At 43.1% G+C, this 18,773-nt stretch overlaps 1 protein-coding gene across 2 annotated transcripts in view; it reads left to right on the forward strand.

Annotated features, from left to right (window-relative positions):
• LOC110526052 (hypermethylated in cancer 2 protein) overlaps positions 1 to 11,515 on the forward strand; it is a 66,535-nt gene extending 55,020 nt beyond the window's left edge. For both annotated transcript variants that reach the window (XM_021606654.2, XM_036980265.1), the window contains exon 2: positions 3,595 to 11,515. In XM_021606654.2, coding sequence (XP_021462329.2) covers positions 3,633 to 5,375 — 1,743 coding nt within the window. In that variant the 5' untranslated portion in view covers positions 3,595 to 3,632 and the 3' untranslated portion in view covers positions 5,376 to 11,515. The remainder of the gene's footprint in view (positions 1 to 3,594) is intronic.
• The last annotated feature ends 7,258 nt before the right edge of the window (positions 11,516 to 18,773 follow it).

Genomic DNA, 18,773 nt, shown 5'->3' on the forward strand with positions numbered 1-18,773 from the left:
TATACATAAAAACTCTTGCATATCTTAATTTACTCCTAGAATTGACAGATAATATGCGTAATAATATATGCACTTCTACGAAGGATTGTTACCCATAACAACGGCCGGTAGTAGGAATTCTACATTTTTGTCAACATATGTGGGATGCATACACTCACTCACCCCTCCCCTGACACACACACATGCGCGCACAAGCACAAGCTTAAATGTTCAACAGTTGTTCCGTCCCCGAGCCCAACTCAAGAAAATACTTGTTGTGTGAATGCTCTATAGTCGGTCTGTTTAAGAAGGCATGCCAAATTACCAAATTGAGCAGGAATGTGAAGATTTGATTAACCAATGTCTAGTGCTAGCTGATGGAGCTCAGATAACCCTCTTCACCCACACACGCTGGTCCCCCGTTGAGACCCATCTTCCCAAGCACCTCTGTGCAGTCAGACCGTTTGATTATTCTTTGCCGCCAGGGCCACAATAAGATATGCCCCCTCTCTGATTGTCAGAGTGTCACTCCCTCCCCATGGGTTACTGCAGCCAGTGTTACCAGCACTGCCACGACCTGGGTGGAGTACTCCACTGGAATTCCCACCGGCTAGGTACGAGGTCATCGAGGTTCTCATTAGCAGCTTTGAGAAAACCCTTGTACATTATGCTCAACCATCCGGGGGCTTTGGCTTTTGGACCAACCTTGCCAGGCAGGCTCAGACTCTTGAGGGGGCGGTGCTGCTTTGTGAGTCCTGACCACGTTCACCTTTCTGTCATGGCTGCGTAGGCTACTTGCAGTAGACCTATAAAATGGATAAGGACTTCTCCTTAATAGGTAGGTCGCTCAGATCGGTATCTAGGATATGGGGTTGGCACCGTTCCATCATGATAGGACAAAAGTAAACAAACTATATATTTGTATTTTAATTTGAAAATGTATGTCCCTTATCTGCACAAATATGAAGACTCTCAGTCTGTCACAACTCCTGCTCGCAGACACACATGGGCTCTGGCATTTGCAACCATTTTCCTTACCTACTCACTCAACTCATCACACTTTTCCAGTCATACAAAACACACAGGTACCCCATCTTACTACACCCCTTACTCCCTCACATATACAAGGAACTGGAACACAAAAGTACCCGAAGCCCAAAGTACATACCCACATACTGTGTCTTTTATGTCCTCTGTTTGTTGTGTTTTTATTTCTACCTTGTTGATTCCTGCCTAATTTTGGGCTTTGGGATATTTTGTGTTGCAGTTCCTTGTATTTGGGGATTTATTATTTCATGAATTGTCCTATCGTTTATCTATTTATAAGTACTATACATAAAACATATAATACTAATTATTTTACAACATTCCCTAACTTGAATAATATAGTGTATTTATAGTTTCTTTATTATTTATTAATATTATGTTTTTTTTATTACAATCCCTGCCATTAATAGTATTGAATGTTCCATTTTATTTAGAATAGCAATGGAGTGGTTTTGGTGTTTCAAAACAGTTGGTTATCAATGTATAGCTTGTCAATAACGAGAGCTACACGTCTCCCTTTCAGTCTATTGTATTTGAATAATGGATACAGTACTTTGCGTCGCTCTGCGATTTCCTTTGGGAACTGATCGTTCATGCCTATTTTAAGAGTCTTTTGCCCAGGCTTTTAACCATTATTTCATCTTTAAAGGATGCAAATTTGGCAATGATTGGGTGCTCGTATCGCTGTCCTCTCTATCCAAAACGATGTACGCATTCGAGTTTAATTTGGTCGACAGTGTCGCCTGGAATATGTAATGCTTTAACCATGAATTCTTTCACCACACTCTCTGAATCTTCGTCCTATTTAATTCCGGAATGCACCAGATTTTTTTTCGCATTGTTCCAGTTTGTATATCAAGTATGTATTCTCTTAACAACTGGTTCTCTCTTTTATGTTCATTAACATCTGTTATATTGACTGTACTCTTCAGCTTTTACAGTTGATTTTTCCTGTGTCGCAGCTTTCTCATCACTCATTGCAAGGCTTGCCTTCATTTTATCTTTAAGGTCTAACTCAAGCACGCCTCATTTATAATTTATAGATTTTAGCAGTTTGGTTTCCACGCTTACTGTACAGGGTGGAGAGAATAGGTAATCCGTGTCAGTCAAAAAGTCTTAGTTTTCTTTTAGAGTTTGGTTCTTCATTCTTTCTGTGTTTATTCTCTGCCATGTTTTTTTACTGCATTGGTAGTGGTTATCTATAAAATTAGTTATTATCCAGTTTGAATGTTGTTGCCCACGAGTGAGCAGATCAGCGTAAATGTGCTATTATTTGGTCATGTTTTAGGGACATAAATGTCTACCCTTTTTCACGAGGCATTCTGCACTGCCATTTTGTTGTTAGTGTACATGGATTTTATAATGTAGTATATTTTTATAATGTACGCCTTAATGGCATCCGAAATTATATCAGGTGTCAGCTTTTTTTCTGTCCTCTGTCTACATTTGTAATGGTAAAGGTTTTTATTGTTTCATTTACGTATTTAATACATTTTGGGTCCAGAAAATGCACTCTGTTCATTCTCCAAATTCTGTTGCTAAGTGTATTTTCTATTGGTGTAATAAAGTAATCTAATCACAGCCATTTGAGTAGACGCTGCAGGGACCACTGTGGAATGATCACACTCATGTTCTTGTACGCTTCAAACGGTTAAATCAGAACATGCTTAGAAGCGCCTTTTCTGGTTAAGTCTATAAGAGCTTTCCACACCTGGATTGTGCAACATTTACACGATATTCTTTAAAACATTCTTCCAGCTCTGTCAAACTGGTTGTTTGACCATCATTTTCAGGTCTTGCAATTTTCAAGTAGATTTAAGTCAAAACTTACAGGGACATTCACAGTATTCTTGGTAAGTAACTCCAGTGTAGATTTGGCCTTGTCTTTATGGTTATAGTCCTGCTGAAAGGCAAATTCATCTCCCAGTGTCTGGTGGAAAGCAAACTCAACCAGGTTTTCCTCTAGGATTTTGCCTGTGCTTAGCTTCATTCCTTTTATTTTTTATCATGAAAAAATCCCCAGTCCTTAAAGATTACAAGCATACCCATAACATGATGCATCCACCACTATGAAAATATTGAGTGGTACTCAGTGATGTGTTGTATTAGATTTGCCCTAAACATAACACTTTGTATTCAGGATAAAAAGTTAATTCATTTGCCACATTTTTTTCAGTATTTAGTGCCTTGTTGCAAACAGGATGCGTTTTGGAATTGTTTTATTCTGTACAGGCTTCCTTCTTTTCACTCTGTCATTTAGGCTATTATTGTTGAGTAACTACAATGTTGTTGATCCATCTCCTATTACCGCCATTAAACTCTTAACTATTTTAAAGTCACCATTCTTCTCCGGCAACTGAGTTATGAAGGACGCCTGTATCTTTGTAGTGACTGGGTCTATTTATACACCATCCAAAGTGTAATTGATAACTTTACCATGCTCAAACGGATATTCCATGTGTGCTTCTTTTGTTCTGTTTTTTTGGCATTGGAAAACCTCCCTGGTCTTAGGCCTTTTTTTGAAAACACTAACACGCCTCTCTCTCTCTTTCTCTCTCTCACCTTCAGGTGTTGCTTGTGTAGGAAGAGAGAGAAAAGGAAGGGAAATGGAACTGCCAAATCATGCCAAACAAATACTACTGCAACTCAACCAGCAGAGGGCTAAGGGCTTCCTGTGTGACGTCATCATCGTGGTGGAGAACGCTCTGTTCCGAGCCCACAAGAACATCCTAGCAGCCAGCAGTATCTACTTCAAGTCCCTGGTTCTCCACGACAACCTCATCAACCTGGACACAGAGATGGTGAATCCCTCTGTTTTCCGACAAGTCCTGGACTTCATCTACACAGGGAAGCTCCTGTCCTCATTGGACCAGAGTAATGAGCAGAACTACAGTGCCCTCTTGACCGCAGCCAGCTACCTCCAGCTCCATGACCTCGCCGCGCTGTGCAGGAAGAAGCTCAAGCGAAGCGGCGGCAAGCCTTTGCCGGGTAAACTCTCCTCCTCGGGTCCGCTCAGCCGACTGCGCCACAACAACGAGCGCCTCTCGTCCTCCGCCCTCACCGCCTCCCACAACCACTACGTCCTCGCCCCCTCTGAAGCAGACCAGCCACAGCCCGATGACGGCCTCCAGGACAAGCTCTCGGATGATGAGATGTTCATCGGGAGCACCGCCGGGAAGAATGGGACCTGCGGGAGTGGTAGTAATGGAAACCTCAGTAACGGTTTGAGCGGCAGGGAGACAGATCTGGGGCTGGACCTGTCCAAGAAGAGCCCTCCATCGGCGTGTACCACATCAGACGCACTCAGCCCTCACAGCAACTCACAGGGTTCCCCTCAATCTGCCTCAGTATCCACAACCAACAGTGCCTCACTGGATGATTCCACCATCACTCTGCCCGGTCTGGACACCACCGGCCCAGAGCCCATGGAGCTCATACCCACCCCCAAAGCCCCTGAAGACAGTCAGGCCCATCCAGACGCTCCCCTGCCTCGCAAGAGCTCCCGCCAGGTAGCCCGCAAAAAGGAGTGGCCCAAGAGAGAGGCCTCTGGCCTGAAGGCTGAGGATCGTGACCCGCCCCTGGTCAATGGTGTGATCGTGGGACCTAAAGAGGGCCGTTCATCCAGGGGTGTAGGCGGGGACAGCAGGTGCAGCTTTCCCTCAGACCAGTCCTTCCAGTGTAAAGAGGAGGAGGAAGGAGGGGAGAATGGGCAGGAGCACAGTGACCAGAGCGGGCATAGTGATGGAGAGAGTGGAGGAGGAGGGCACCACAGCGCCAACTATGTGTACCGGCAGGAAGGGTTTGAGCCAGCGTTTGGGGACAACTTGTATGTGTGCATCCCCTGTGGGAAGGGCTTTCCCAGCTCGGAGCAGCTTAACGCCCATGTGGAGACGCACACAGAGGACGAGCTCTACATCAAAGAGGAGGGAGGGGCCTTTGTGAAAGAGGAAGAGGCTGAGGACCTCTCGACCCCCGTGGCTCCCACCACATTCGGCATCTCCGAGCCACGGCCCTTCAAGTGCACCGTATGCAGTAAGAGCTATAAAGACCCGGCGACCCTGAGACAGCACGAGAAGAGCCACTGGCTGACCCGACCCTTCCCATGTAACATCTGCGGGAAGATGTTCACCCAGAGAGGCACTATGACGCGCCACATGCGGAGCCACCTGGGCCTGAAACCGTTTGCTTGCGATGAGTGTGGCATGCGCTTCACACGCCAGTACCGCCTGACGGAGCACATGCGCGTCCACTCGGGAGAGAAGCCGTACGAATGCCAGTTGTGCGGTGGAAAGTTCACCCAGCAACGCAACCTCATCAGCCACCTCAGAATGCACACCTCACCCTCCTAAAACACAACATCAAGCCAAAGAATGCTTTTTCATTTTTTTCCCCACCTCACAACTAAACAAATGCACATGTACACTCATGCAGAAACACAGGTACACACTCTCTCTCTCACACACACACACACGTAAACATAGATTTCTATACACAACCACCTGGCTTAGTGTGTGTAGTGGTTGTCCAGAGTCAGCATGTGGCAGGATGGTCATGGAAAACAACCACAGCATGTCCACCACCTCTGGAAGTCTAGACGGGCAGTGTACCTCCCCTTCCCTCCCTCTCTCTGAAGTTACCTATGGTGGATGTGAGGGCATGGACCGGTGGTTGTCTCTCTTATATCTTGTAAATGTGAATGGGGTACTGTTGTAACCTCAGGCCCACCTCATGCCTCTCATACACCCTCAACACCTTTACTTGGGAGTATTTAGGCCTTTGACTTTTTCAAACTGATCCCTTCTGGGGGTATTCAGGGTTCCCTCTATACTCCAACCTCATTAGTCAAACAACTACGCCATTCCTCCTTTTAATTTAGACAGGTCTAATATTATTCACTCTGTCAATGATGTACACTACAGGCAATAATTTCAAAGAATGTGTTTTTGTTGTAAGCTACTGTATATGTCCAATGCTAATGTGAGTGAACCTGAAGATAGTGGGGATGTCTGCATTCGGGTGGAGGGATGTTGTTGGTCATATCCATGCTTTACCTAAAAGTTTGATGTCTGAGTTTCCAGATGAGGGGCTCAATTTAATTTACTCCAGACACACACTCACCTTAAAGTCTCCACTCTACAGCTGGTCTCTGAGTAAGAGAAAGAGGGGAGGTGGGGTTAGTCATTTTGCCCATGAAAGCTCATCCTGGCATAACAAAAAAACAAAATGGAGGTACTTGTTTTACTCAAAGAACCTGTAATGTTTCTGTGAATGTTTAAACTGGAAGGTCTTCGGATGTGTCTTCTTGGGGGAGGGGGAAATGGGGTGAGGGTGGGGCAGTTAGTTGAACAGGGAAGAGACGGGGGGAGGGGGGGGGGGGTCGGTGTAGGCTGAACTTCTCGTTTGGTGGGTACGTTTATTTTTTGTCAGTATAGCTTTCCTCCCCTTACAAAAAAGAAAAGCTTATTTCGATAGGCTTGTGAACTCGCTACCTCTGATTACTCTTATGAACTCTACGTTGATTAGTTGAAAGTTACTAAATGTAATTAATTGTATAAAGTGTGTAGATAGTAACTTTTCCCCTAATGCTTTAACCTGCTTTAACCTGCCCATCTCTCAACACAGGTTTTTCATGCTTTTTAGATTTGTACATGTTAACATAACATTATGTTAACAACTCTGTCTTTTTTTTTACTTCTTGTCATAAAGATAGCTTTCCGGGTGCTCTTCTCAATGAACAGGCCCCCACCTCACAATGTACTGTATTTTCTTGCAAATAGTGGTTAGTGAGTTTAGATGCACAGTGTTCCAAAGATCTAATGAATGTTAAGGCGAACGGAGCTGACTAACACATTTTGCTCGACAAGTTCATAACCAAAGTAAAAAAAAAAAAAAAAAAGATATAAGATATATAGCATACTTAATTATTTCACCTTTGATTTGTCTTTTTACTGTATGAAAAAACAATTTAAGAATTGTATTCTAGGTCCAGACAATTGAAACCCACAGTTGTGTTGGACTATTGACCAATGACTCTTGAGACTCTTGAGTTTCTGTGTGGTTTGCGAGGAAAGCCTGTGCTGATTGGTGGGCTGGTGTTAACATCAACTTTACATGTAAAGTAACTGTAGAGTTTACAATGTTCCCTGAACTTTATTTTTATTTGTAACAAGGGTCCTTCTCATCACTTTATATTCCCTGACCTAAAAGCAGGACTTGATTACATTTTATGTGTTCTGTTCAGACCAAAAAAAAAGAAGAAAAAATGATAATGACATTTTTTATGTGAAGTTCTAAGTTTGCTTGTTAGTTTATTGAGCCAGACTTATGAAATCTTGTATTGGAAAGGGAGAGGTAAGGATGCACTGGACAGCTCAATTCTTATCCAGAGCCAATTACAGTAGTGAGTGCATACATTTTAGTACTTTTTTTGTACTCCCAGTTGCCTCCCATATGGGCCATTCTTATTGAATATTTATTTATTAGCATAGTACTACAAATTACAAACTCTACTGTAATCATTCTCCACTGAAACCCAAGCTGTCTGTCTTAGCTTGTCCGGTGTGTCCCGACTCTTATGGTAAACTATGGGGGAGAGAAACATTCAGTGCAAGTTTTTGGTATAGGCATTCCTCCATTATTTTGGTTTTACCTATCTTTTTTTACATTTCTATTCCTCCTTCATCCTCATGGTTGGTCTGTGAAATGTTATGTCATCATATAGGGATGCAGCTGCAGTCATACAAGCATCGTTATCGTTTCAAGGTAACTGCGTCTTGGACTCTGAGATGTTACTTTAAAAAAAAAAATGTTTTGCTGTTCTCGCCGAGGTAAAAGCAGTTACTGCTGAGTGATTGCATGGTACGTGTGTATTTGTAACGCCCACCCCCTCACCACCACCACCCACCCTCCAACCTGAAATCCATCATGTAATTAATTGTTTTCCTGTGACCTCTTCTTACTTATTCGGGAGTCCACGATGCATTGCCTTCAGACGCTATTGTTCTTGTCAGCACTTAAGCAGTACAGCGTAATGTCTGTGACGCTCAAAAGGTCTTTTTGTACAGCAAGATCTCTAGCCATCTCTGCAAAGTCTTTGCAGCTGCAGCCGAACTAGCGTTTATTAGTTTGGCGAAAACAAAAAAAATATGAACTAAAACTGCGATAATACTACTACTACTACTACTACTACTACTACTACTAATACTCAAATACTTCAGGGATTGTTCTGCGTCTATGAATGTAGGACTCTCAGCTACATTTGTAAGACATAGTATTGTATCAATTTCTCTGTATTTTACTCATGGGAAAACCAAAACACTAGTTTCATATTTAAAAGATTTTAAAATATGGGGGGTACTTTTTCAACTAACACAAAGAGCCTTAACAAAAGGCGGGGCAGCTCAATACAAAAGTCGACGTTTTAGTTAGTATCATAATATGTTCCGAAATAGTCGCAAAGTTGTACAAAGAACTAAGACCTAAAAAAAAAGCTCATACCCAAATCCACAAACTATTTTTTAAACCAAAGCACATTTGAATGATTATGGAACAGTGTGTGGCAAAAAAAAATGATACATATGTATTTATCTCATTGTTTACATAAACTTTTACAGTTTTACAGACCTCAGTTGAGGCTCGGCCAGTCAGAGGTGTGGTTGTATGTGTTTTTTGCTTTTTCCACAGAGGTTTTGCTGCCAAAACAAAAGCTTCAGCGTCAGCGTCAACCCTGCGGCAGACTACTTCATATTTAAATTGGGGAGGGGGTTGCAGTTTTAGGGGTGCATCGCCCCCCTCTGCCAGCTGGCTTTGGGGTGACCTTGTCCCTCTGCCCTATGAACCGTCTTCAGAAGATGGGATTGGGGGGGATGGGACGGGGGTTAGGGGGGTGGGGTGGTGTTGCTTTTGCGCGAAGGGCTGGGATGACGTTAGAACTCACTTAGGCTGCGTTTACACAGGGAGCACAATTCAGGTTTTTTTGCCCAATTATTGGCAAAAGAGCTGATCTGATTGGTCAAAAGACAAATTAGTGGGAAAATTATCAGAATTGGGGTGCCTGTGTAAATGCAGCCTTACTGTACCTCGGGACTTTAAAAACATTATTGAAAACTATAGTGACTGGGATTTGTTAATTGCATGTGAGCAGGTCTATTTGCTAGGGTCTTAAAGGAAAGATGAATCCATTTTGAATGTTATATCGTATTTGTGTATCTCTGACCGATATTCTATGGATTCCCGAGGTCATTTAATGTGTATCTGAGCTATTCACTGTTCAAGCAGGCAGAAATCCTGCCCGGTATGGATAGTTTTTCATCATATGACGCAAAACTGGAACGGCGAATAGGTCCAATACATATTAAATGACATAGAACATTTCTCAGAGATGCACATATACGATATAACATTCAGAATGAGTGAATCTTTCCTTTAACTGTGAATGTTCTTGATGTTTCTGCTTATTTGATGTTTGGAAAGGATGATGATGATTTCTTAGCTGCCTGTGTTCTGCCTATTTGTAAAAGCGACACAATCTTATGGCTGGCCTTGCCTCATACAAAGTTGGTGCAAACACTTATTGACAGTGTTCTTTTTTTAATCAAATGTCTATTGTTGTCAGTGATGAATGTATTTATTTCTCTGGTCCTGCACTTGCCTCCGCTAAGACTTTTCTCAGTGTGTGAGACTGAGGTTCAGGCAGGACCCTTTTTGGTTGTATTTTATTTTGAGGATTTCAAGCGGAGAAACAAAAATGAGACACAAAACATAGCCATCAACCACAATCTGTGAAGTTGTAGACTTTTTTTGGGGTGAACAGATTCATTTTTATGTCAAAATGACGACAACGTTTTATGGCATTTTTGTATCTTCTCTCTCAGCTAAAACAAACAACATGTTTTGGGTGTCAAGAGGAGTTACTCACTGTTTGGTTGGACATAGGGGTTTAAACAATTAACTTTAACCCCCTGTGTACCTCTGTCGATGTCTATCGGGCATCGTGGCTCATCTGTGGGCCATATATTGTATCTCTTCACAAACATCCTCTGCCTGGGTGTTGCCAAGCCACTGCCATTTAGAAAACCTATTCCTCCTCACCAACCTCACCCCTTTCTTTCTCCAAACGATAGAGTCGTCTCTATGATGTACATTTTTTTTGTCTTAAACCACTCACCGCTTATCATTTCTCTTGGACTTTTTGATTTGTTTGTGTCTATAGAGTGTTTTTTTTTTAGCCTCTCGGAAGGTCCAGGCGCGCTCATATCAGTTCACATTAATTGCAGTTTACTGTTTCTCTTACCTCATCATTGTAGTGTTTCTGTGCGTTTCAAAAATATAGTATCATTATGCAGTGTTACAAAGCTTTAAGAAACACTATACAAAGTTCTGGGAATTCAAACCATGATGTTTTCCCTACTCAAAGCTTGTCTGAGTTACCTCTCTTTGTATTACTGTAGTTTCACCCATGCGATTGTCTAGTTTCACCTTTTTTCTCCCTGTTGTTGTTGTCCCCTGTCAATTCACCAGGTCCAGTCTGCGCTGTGTCTACGGAGTAGCTCCAATTTACCTAATCAAACTAAACCAAAGCTAGTTTTGAAAATGGCGTCTGGCACACCACAGTGTGTTCTAAAGCCAAGGTGTATCTTTAACCGCTAAGCTTTACTACCACTCGCTATACCCACAATGTAGCTAACCCTACACCAACCGCCCTTTGACCCCATCCTTAGCTTCCGTGACTCTGCGGCTAACGAAGCTAGTGATCGTGATTTCTCCCCATATATCTGTGACTTCAGTGTGTTCCACATATTCGACATCAGTATTTACCTCCAGGGACAAAAAAATGATTACCTCAACTCTGTGTTTACTTGCGATTTACATCTCAGCATTTTTGCAGATGCAAATGAATTTTTTACTCGTTTATTTTTTATTTTTTACCGTCCAGTTGTAACCAAAATATCACTTATTTTTGAAATAGTGTTTGTTAGTCTTGTCAAATGACTCCATGTTGATGGAAAGACGTTATTAGCTGCTAAACTAGTACTTGAAAACTTGATTAAAGAAGTTGTCCGTGAAGCAGGTATATCAAGCTTCTCTCGGATCCATGAACAGCCGCTGTTCAATAATGTATCAGGATCCAGGGGCTCAGAGGTTCTGGAATGGACATGTAGGGTCTTTGACTATGAATAATTGAGGGCTAACATTCCCTCCCCCCTTACACACACACACACACACACACACACACACACGGCCTAATGCCATGATCACCTCTTGCTAGCGGCAGCACCCAGGCTGAGCCCTTCTCTCCACTCCTCTGAGAGCTCGTATTCAGGTCAGAGCTGTCGCTACGGTGATGGGGCTCGCTAACTCAGTGTCATAAAAGTGTAATACAGCTGACCTCAGCACTCACAACCTTGCAGTCTTAATATACAGTGGTGAGAAAAATAAACTGTTATTTTATGATCTTTTCATTAAAAGCTTGATCGAAAAGCCAACCCTGTTGTTGTCGTCTGTCTTTAACTGTTGTTGTCTGTGGGCTTGTCTATTTAAAAGTGTGTGTGTCTGTGTGTTTTTGTGCGTGTGTATGCACGCACATGTCTGGGAAGTATGTACTTATGCATATGGACTCAACAAGTGATGGATATGTCCTTTAGAGTATATGTAAGTCTTTCTGTCTACCTTGAAAATTATCGTTGCCTCAGGGTTTGAGGTTTGTGTGCAGTCCAAGGACCTGTGTGTGTTCACTAGGAGCCATTTCTGAAAGCCCCATTATAGCTTTTGTCTATCTGACATGGAGAGAATGTTGAAATGGCCTACATCTATGACAGTTATGACCTCTCCATGTCAGCTAAGAAGAAGTGGCACATAAAAACCTAGATGGAAGCTAGATCTTTAGCTTCCAATGGAAGCTGCTGCAGTATGTATACCTGGCCTATCTCCGTACACACACACACACACATTATACTTCCCAGGCAGGGTGTGGCTGTCATAGCTGAGGGCTATTGGCTGGTCTATCAGATAAAGCCAGTGGTAGGTTGATGGAAAAGGTGTGGCACATGCTCTTGGCTGCCTGCATGTTGAAAGAAATGTGTAATTATGTGTCCACGTATGTATCTCAGGCCATTCACTGAAATCAAACTCTCTTCGCTTCTACTCTTTCTGTCCCCTCCTGACTTCCATGCCTTCCTCTCTTGGCTTTGGAGACTCAGTATCAGTATAACTGACTCAGTATAACTGACTCAGTATCAGTGTTTGGGGGCAACCTAATTTTCAACGTGTCTCACCAGTGTTCCCATTAGGAGGAAGCTGTGGGAATTAGTGGAATTTCCATGTCCTGCCCAGGTGGGTCAGGGCTTGCCTGTGCTCGTCTGGGAAGGCCTACAGAGGAGCTGCCAGACTGGGGAATGTGAGAGAGATGGCTGCCCTGGGTGGGTAAGGAGATGGATGGCTGTTCAACACTACACTTATGCTGCTTTTCGACTATAGCACCAGTGCTACACTAGTGTTTTCACCCTTGTGTTATACTAGGGTAATTGTGTTTCCATAGCTAGGGCTGATATTGAGGACATGTAGAGAGCAGAAGCAACAACCTTTGCATAATCAAAACAGTTGCTTTGAGAAAAAGTGTTAAAGTTCACTGTTATGCAAACGTCACTTTTCGGTAGCTGTTCAATAGGCAACTTCGCAAGTCAAATAAGCTCTCATTGGTCCGGCATACAGTTACACTTGTTTTGTTGTTGAAATCGGCACTAAAACTTATTTTCTCCAGTGGATTTTATATGTTTAGCCCCCCTTGCAATTATGTTAGGTCCTCCCTCAGGTTTGACTCCAAATCCAATATGTCTGCCACATTACCATTAAATGGTGGTTTATTCACCTGTATATGTACATGTTTTAACTTAGACATTTTTTTTCTCAGATTTTTGGAATCCAATATGCCTACCATATACACTCAAACACCTTTGAATAGCCCGTATAAAAACTCAGCATACTGCTTGAGGATCAATGAGGCAACTGGGAGGCTCAAAAGAATGGAAAGAGAATCCAATCCTCGGCTCTGACACCCTCTCACTAGCTCTACAACTTGCCTCTCCAGGGTTGAGCTCTTAAGTAACCTCCTTATCATTTAGAAGTGAGCTTTGATTCATTGCTAGTACAATATGTCTGCCTGAATCCAACATGACCTTCATTTGGGATGAACATTCTTATCCTGCTTGGGTTGAGCTGGCACATTGCTTCTTCCAGACAATAATGTCCACTATCCTGGCTATCTGCCCTGAAGTTGCTGTATATGTTGACTTGGAGACAGTTATGGTGTATGAGTAGGATGCAACCACACATGACAAGTGCATAAGGCAGGTGTTCACTACAATGAACCAAGGCAACTTGACACTCATTGACAATAAATGCCATCAACTTAGTGGGCCTTCACATGTCAGAGGAATTGTACCTCTCCAATGTCAATGCCATCCGGAATCTCCCAGAACTGTCCTTGATAAACTCACTAAGCCGTCAGTCCTTCCCTCGGGCAGTTACTAGAGACAGAGACACCATAGAACTGGACTGCCACATGTCAGGAGGCCAATTAACATCCAAAATGCAGTCTGGAAGTTGCTTGTGTGCATTGCCCTCATATATACCTATTGGCTGGCCAGCATATGTGACACCTAAAAAGGACTTGCATGTGAGGAATGAGCTTTCATGCTGGGGTGACTCATGCATTCGTCTACGCAGTAATCCCAACATCCATATATGGACATATGCCATTTATGGCAAACAAGAGGCACCTTAGGATGGTACAACTTGCTGTACGCAATTGTTTGTGGTGGTTGGGGATTGATTGTGAGATAGTGGTCTTTGCAAGTGGTCTTTGATAGTGGTCTCTGCAACCCTTTTACTGTCCATCAAAGCCTAGGGATCATCTTCAAATGTATATGTGTGTGGAGCTGTGCTATGTCCCTCACAACCAACACTTCTTAGTCATAGTCTATGACCTAGCTACACTCTAAATAACCTCTACTGTAACCTGAGATCATTATCCACATCTCTTGCTGGGCATTGGCCAAATTATCATCCTACTTGATTTACAAAGGAATAAAAAGAAGTATGTGGTGTGTGACCTGCATTACTTTTTGACACATTCAACATAAGAAACTCTGCCCACAGTCCAATGAGGTATTGGAAAGATCTAAAGGCAGGTCTGTTTGTGATAGCCCTTTCACAGACTCCTTCACGACCAGAAAAACAACCATTCCACTACTGGAGCATCCCAAGCATAATTCAGACTGCAATAACATTCCAGTTAGTCAATAGGTGTATTTTGTATGCAACCTGCATCTGCGGACTTCCTGAAGTAAAAGATCCCATAAATGTTCCATATGCACAAAATGCATATTTCTCATTTTTTGGGGGGCACAAATTTGTTTACATCCCTGTTAGTGATTATTTCTCATTTGCCAAGATAATCCATCCATCTGACAGGTGTGACATATCAATACGCTGATTAAACAGCATGATCATTACACAGGTGCACCTAAAAAAGGCCAGTCTAAAATTAGCTGTTGTCACACAACACAATGCCACAGATGTCTGAAGTTTTGAGGGAGCGTGCAGTTAGCATGCTGACTGCAGTAATGACCAACAGAGCTGTTGCCAGATAATTGAATGTTAATTTCTCTACCATAAGCCACCTCCAACGTTGTTTTAGAGAATTTGGCAGTACATCCAATGGGCCTCACAACTGCAGACCACGTGTAGCCACTCCAGCCCAGTCCACATCCGGCTTCTTCACCTGCGGGATCGTCTCAGGAGCAGGAAAGTGGCGTGCTGAGAAGTATTTCCGTCTGTGATAAAGCCCTTTGTGGGGGAAAACTCATACTGATTGGCTGGGCCTGGCTCCCTCCCAGACCATGTGAAATCGATAGATTTTAAAAAATCACCTTTATTTAACCAGGTAGGCCAGTTGAGAACAATTTCTCATTTACAACTGCGACCTGGCCAAGATAAAGCAAAGCAGTGCGACACAAACAACACAGAGTTACACATGGGATAAACAAACATACAGTAAATAACACATTGGAAAAGTCTGAATACAGTGTGTGCAAATGTAGTAAGATTAGGGAGGTAAGGCAATAAATAGGCCATAGTTGCGCAATGATTACAATTTAGCAATTAAACACCGGAGTGATAGATGTGAAGAAGATGAATGTGAAGTAGCGATACTGGGGTGCAAAGGAGCAAAAAATAAATAACAATATGGGGAGGAGGTAGTTGGGTTGGCTATTTACAGATGGGCTGTGTACAGATGCATTGATCGGTAAGCTGCTCTGACAGCTGATGCTTAAGCAATCACAGGTGTTGATCAGGCGAGCTAAGACAACAACCGGTAAATTGAGATTAATGGGCAGAGCGGGTCAGTTAGGTACATACATGACCTGAGTTCGAGGCTGGGGCCGACAGGTACAGTGCCTTGCGAAAGTATTCGGCCCCTTTGAACTTTGCGACCTTTTGCCACATTTCAGGCTTCAAACATAAAGATATAAAACTGTATTTTTTGTAAAGAATCAACAACAAGTGGGACACAATCATGAAGTGGAACGACATTTATTGGATATTTCAAACTTTTTTAACAAATCAAAAACTGAAAAATTGGGCGTGCAAAATTATTCAGCCCCTTTACTTTCAGTGCAGCAAACTCTCTCCAGAAGTTCAGTGAGGATCTCTGAATGATCCAATGTTGACCTAAATGACTAATGATGATAAATACAATCCACCTGTGTGTAATCAAGTCTCCGTATAAATGCACCTGCACTGTGATAGTCTCAGAGGTCCGTTAAAAGCGCAGAGAGCATCATGAAGAACAAGGAACACACCAGGCAGGTCCGAGATACTGTTGTGAAGAAGTTTAAAGCCGGATTTGGATACAAAAAGATTTCCCAAGCTTTAAACATCCCAAGGAGCACTGTGCAAGCGATAATATTGAAATGGAAGGAGTATCAGACCACTGCAAATCTACCAAGACCTGGCTGTCCCTCTAAACTTTTAGCTCATACAAGGAGAAGACTGATCAGAGATGCAGCCAAGAGGCCCATGATCACTCTGGATGAACTGCAGAGATCTACAGCTGAGGTGGGAGACTCTGTCCATAGGACAACAATCAGTCGTATATTGCACAAATCTGGCCTTTATGGAAGAGTGGCAAGAAGAAAGCCATTTCTTAAAGATATCCATAAAAAGTGTTGTTTAAAGTTTGCCACAAGCCACCTGGGAGACACACCAAACATGTGGAAGAAGGTGATCTGGTCAGATGAAACCAAAATTGAACTTTTTGGCAACAATGCAAAACGTTATGTTTGGCGTAAAAGCAACACAGCTCATCACCCTGAACTCACCATCCCCACTGTCAAACATGGTGGTGGCAGCATCATGGTTTGGGCCTGCTTTTCTTCAGCAGGGACAGGGAAGATGGTTAAAATTGATGGGAAGATGGATGGAGACAAATACAGGACCATTCTGGAAGAAAACCTGATGGATTCTGCAAAAGACCTGAGACTGGGACGGAGATTTGTCTTCCAACAAGACAATGATCCAAAACATAAAGCAAAATCTACAATGGAATGGTTCAAAAATAAACATAACCAGGTGTTAGAATGGCCAAGTCAAAGTCCAGACCTGAATCCAATTGAGAATCTGTGGAAAGAACTGAAAACTGCTGTTCACAAATGCCCTCCATCCAACCTCACTGAGCTCGAGCTGTTTTGCAAGGAGGAATGGGAAAAAAATTCAGTCTCTCGATGTGCAAAACTGATAGAGACATACCCCAAGCGACTTACAGCTGTAATCGCAGCAAAAGGTGGCGCTACAAAGTATTAACTTAAGGGGGCTGAATAATTTTGCACGCCCAATTTTTCAGTTTTTGATTTGTTAAAAAAGTTTGAAATATCTAATAAATGTCGTTCCACTTCACGATTGTGTCCCACTTGTTGTTGATTCTTCACAAAAAAATACAGTTTTATATCTTTATGTTTGAAGCCTGAAATGTGGCAAAAGGTCGCAAAGTTCAAGGGGGCCGAGTACTTTCGCAAGGCACTGTAAACAAAATGATGTACCATGTTATTGAAACTGTCCAGGGGCATCAGCTGTGTAGCCGAGTGATCATAGGGTCAGAAAAGCAGTAATAGATGAGTCAGGGTGCCGTTCGGTAGTTACTGCTAGACGAGCAGGGGACACATCGTTCAGAAAAGCTAGCTGGCCGGGGCTAGTTGATGGTTCTTTGTTGACATTGTAACAGAATAGCTTGTTGAGACCACATCGGGCGATCACGTCGGCAGTCCAGTTGTGATGGATCGGCTAGGCTCCATGTCGACAATGAAGGGTCCAGGCCAATTGGCAAAGGAGGTATTGTAGCCCTAGAATTAGCTGGTATATGGGCCTAGCTCGAGGCTAGCTCAAGGTTAGCTGGTGCTTGCTTCGGGACAGATGCGTTAGCTAACAGTAGCCACTCGTTCGCAGCTAGCTAGCTGTGATGATCCGGTGTAATGATCCAGAGAGGCAGGAATCCGGTGATGTGGTAGAGAGAAGCAGTCCGATATGCTCTGGGTTGATATCGTGCTGTGCAGACTGGCAGGTGTTGTCCGAGCTAAGACTGGCTGATGACCGGGAAAAAGGCGAAGACCGCTAGCCGTGGTTAAAAAAGACTAGTAGCTAGCTAGCTGGCTATCTACTGATGGAAGTTCCAGTTTTAAGGAATAAAAATAGCAGATCTGTACCACATTGGGTGAGGCTGGTTGTAGGAAAGAATATTTAGTTCATAGATAGAAAGTGAGATTAAGATATTTATGAAAAAGACTGGCTATTACACGGGATAAGACACAGAATAAGACAAAGACAAATACACACATCCTACTGCAACGCCATCTTGGATAATGGGCCTAATGAAATTCTTGTAATGTCTCCAGTCATGTAAAATGACTTACAATTGCAGGAAATTATGTTACAAAAGGCATTTCAGGTCTTCAGGGCTGAGACTCAAATGTTATGAAACTCAGGTGATGTCCCTGCATCAGAACAGCCTCAATTCAGCCACGGCATTTACCACAGTAAGGTGACTGAGAATATGGCTGCATACAAACAGTCAATTTATGCCCTCTGTAAGGCAATCAAACAGGCAAAACATCAGTACAGAGAGGAAGTGGAGTCACAATTCAATGGCTCAGGTGACAGGGACTCCAGACAATAACGGATTTCAAAGGGAAAACCAGTCACACCGATATCTTGTTCCCGGACAAGCCCCCTCCTGTACTCCCTGCTCACCCATGACTACATGGCCACGCACCCCTACAACTCAATCATCAAGTTTGCGGATGGCACAACAGCCTGACTATCAACAAGGACGAGACAGCCTATAGGGAGGAGGTGAGGGCCCTGGCAGAGTGGTGCCAGGAAAATAACCTCTCCCTGAAAGTCAACAAAACGAAGGAGCTGATTGTGGACTTCAGGAGACAGCAGAGGGGGCACACCCTCATCCACAGTGTGGTGAAGAAGGTGCAACAATGCCTCTTCAACCTCGGGAGGGCGAAGAAATTTGGCTTGGCCCCTAAGACCCTCCAACATTTTTACAGATGCACCGTTGAAAGCATACTGTGGGGCGGTATCACCTTCTTGGCATTCTCTCAACCAGCTTCATGAGCCACCTAGAATGCATTAAAATTTAATTTCCTTCTTGAGGCGTTTGAGCCAATCAGTTGTGTTGTGACAAG

The sequence above is a fragment of the Oncorhynchus mykiss genome, chromosome 6 (assembly GCF_013265735.2).
Source record: "Oncorhynchus mykiss isolate Arlee chromosome 6, USDA_OmykA_1.1, whole genome shotgun sequence".
Classification (NCBI taxonomy): domain Eukaryota; kingdom Metazoa; phylum Chordata; class Actinopteri; order Salmoniformes; family Salmonidae; genus Oncorhynchus; species Oncorhynchus mykiss.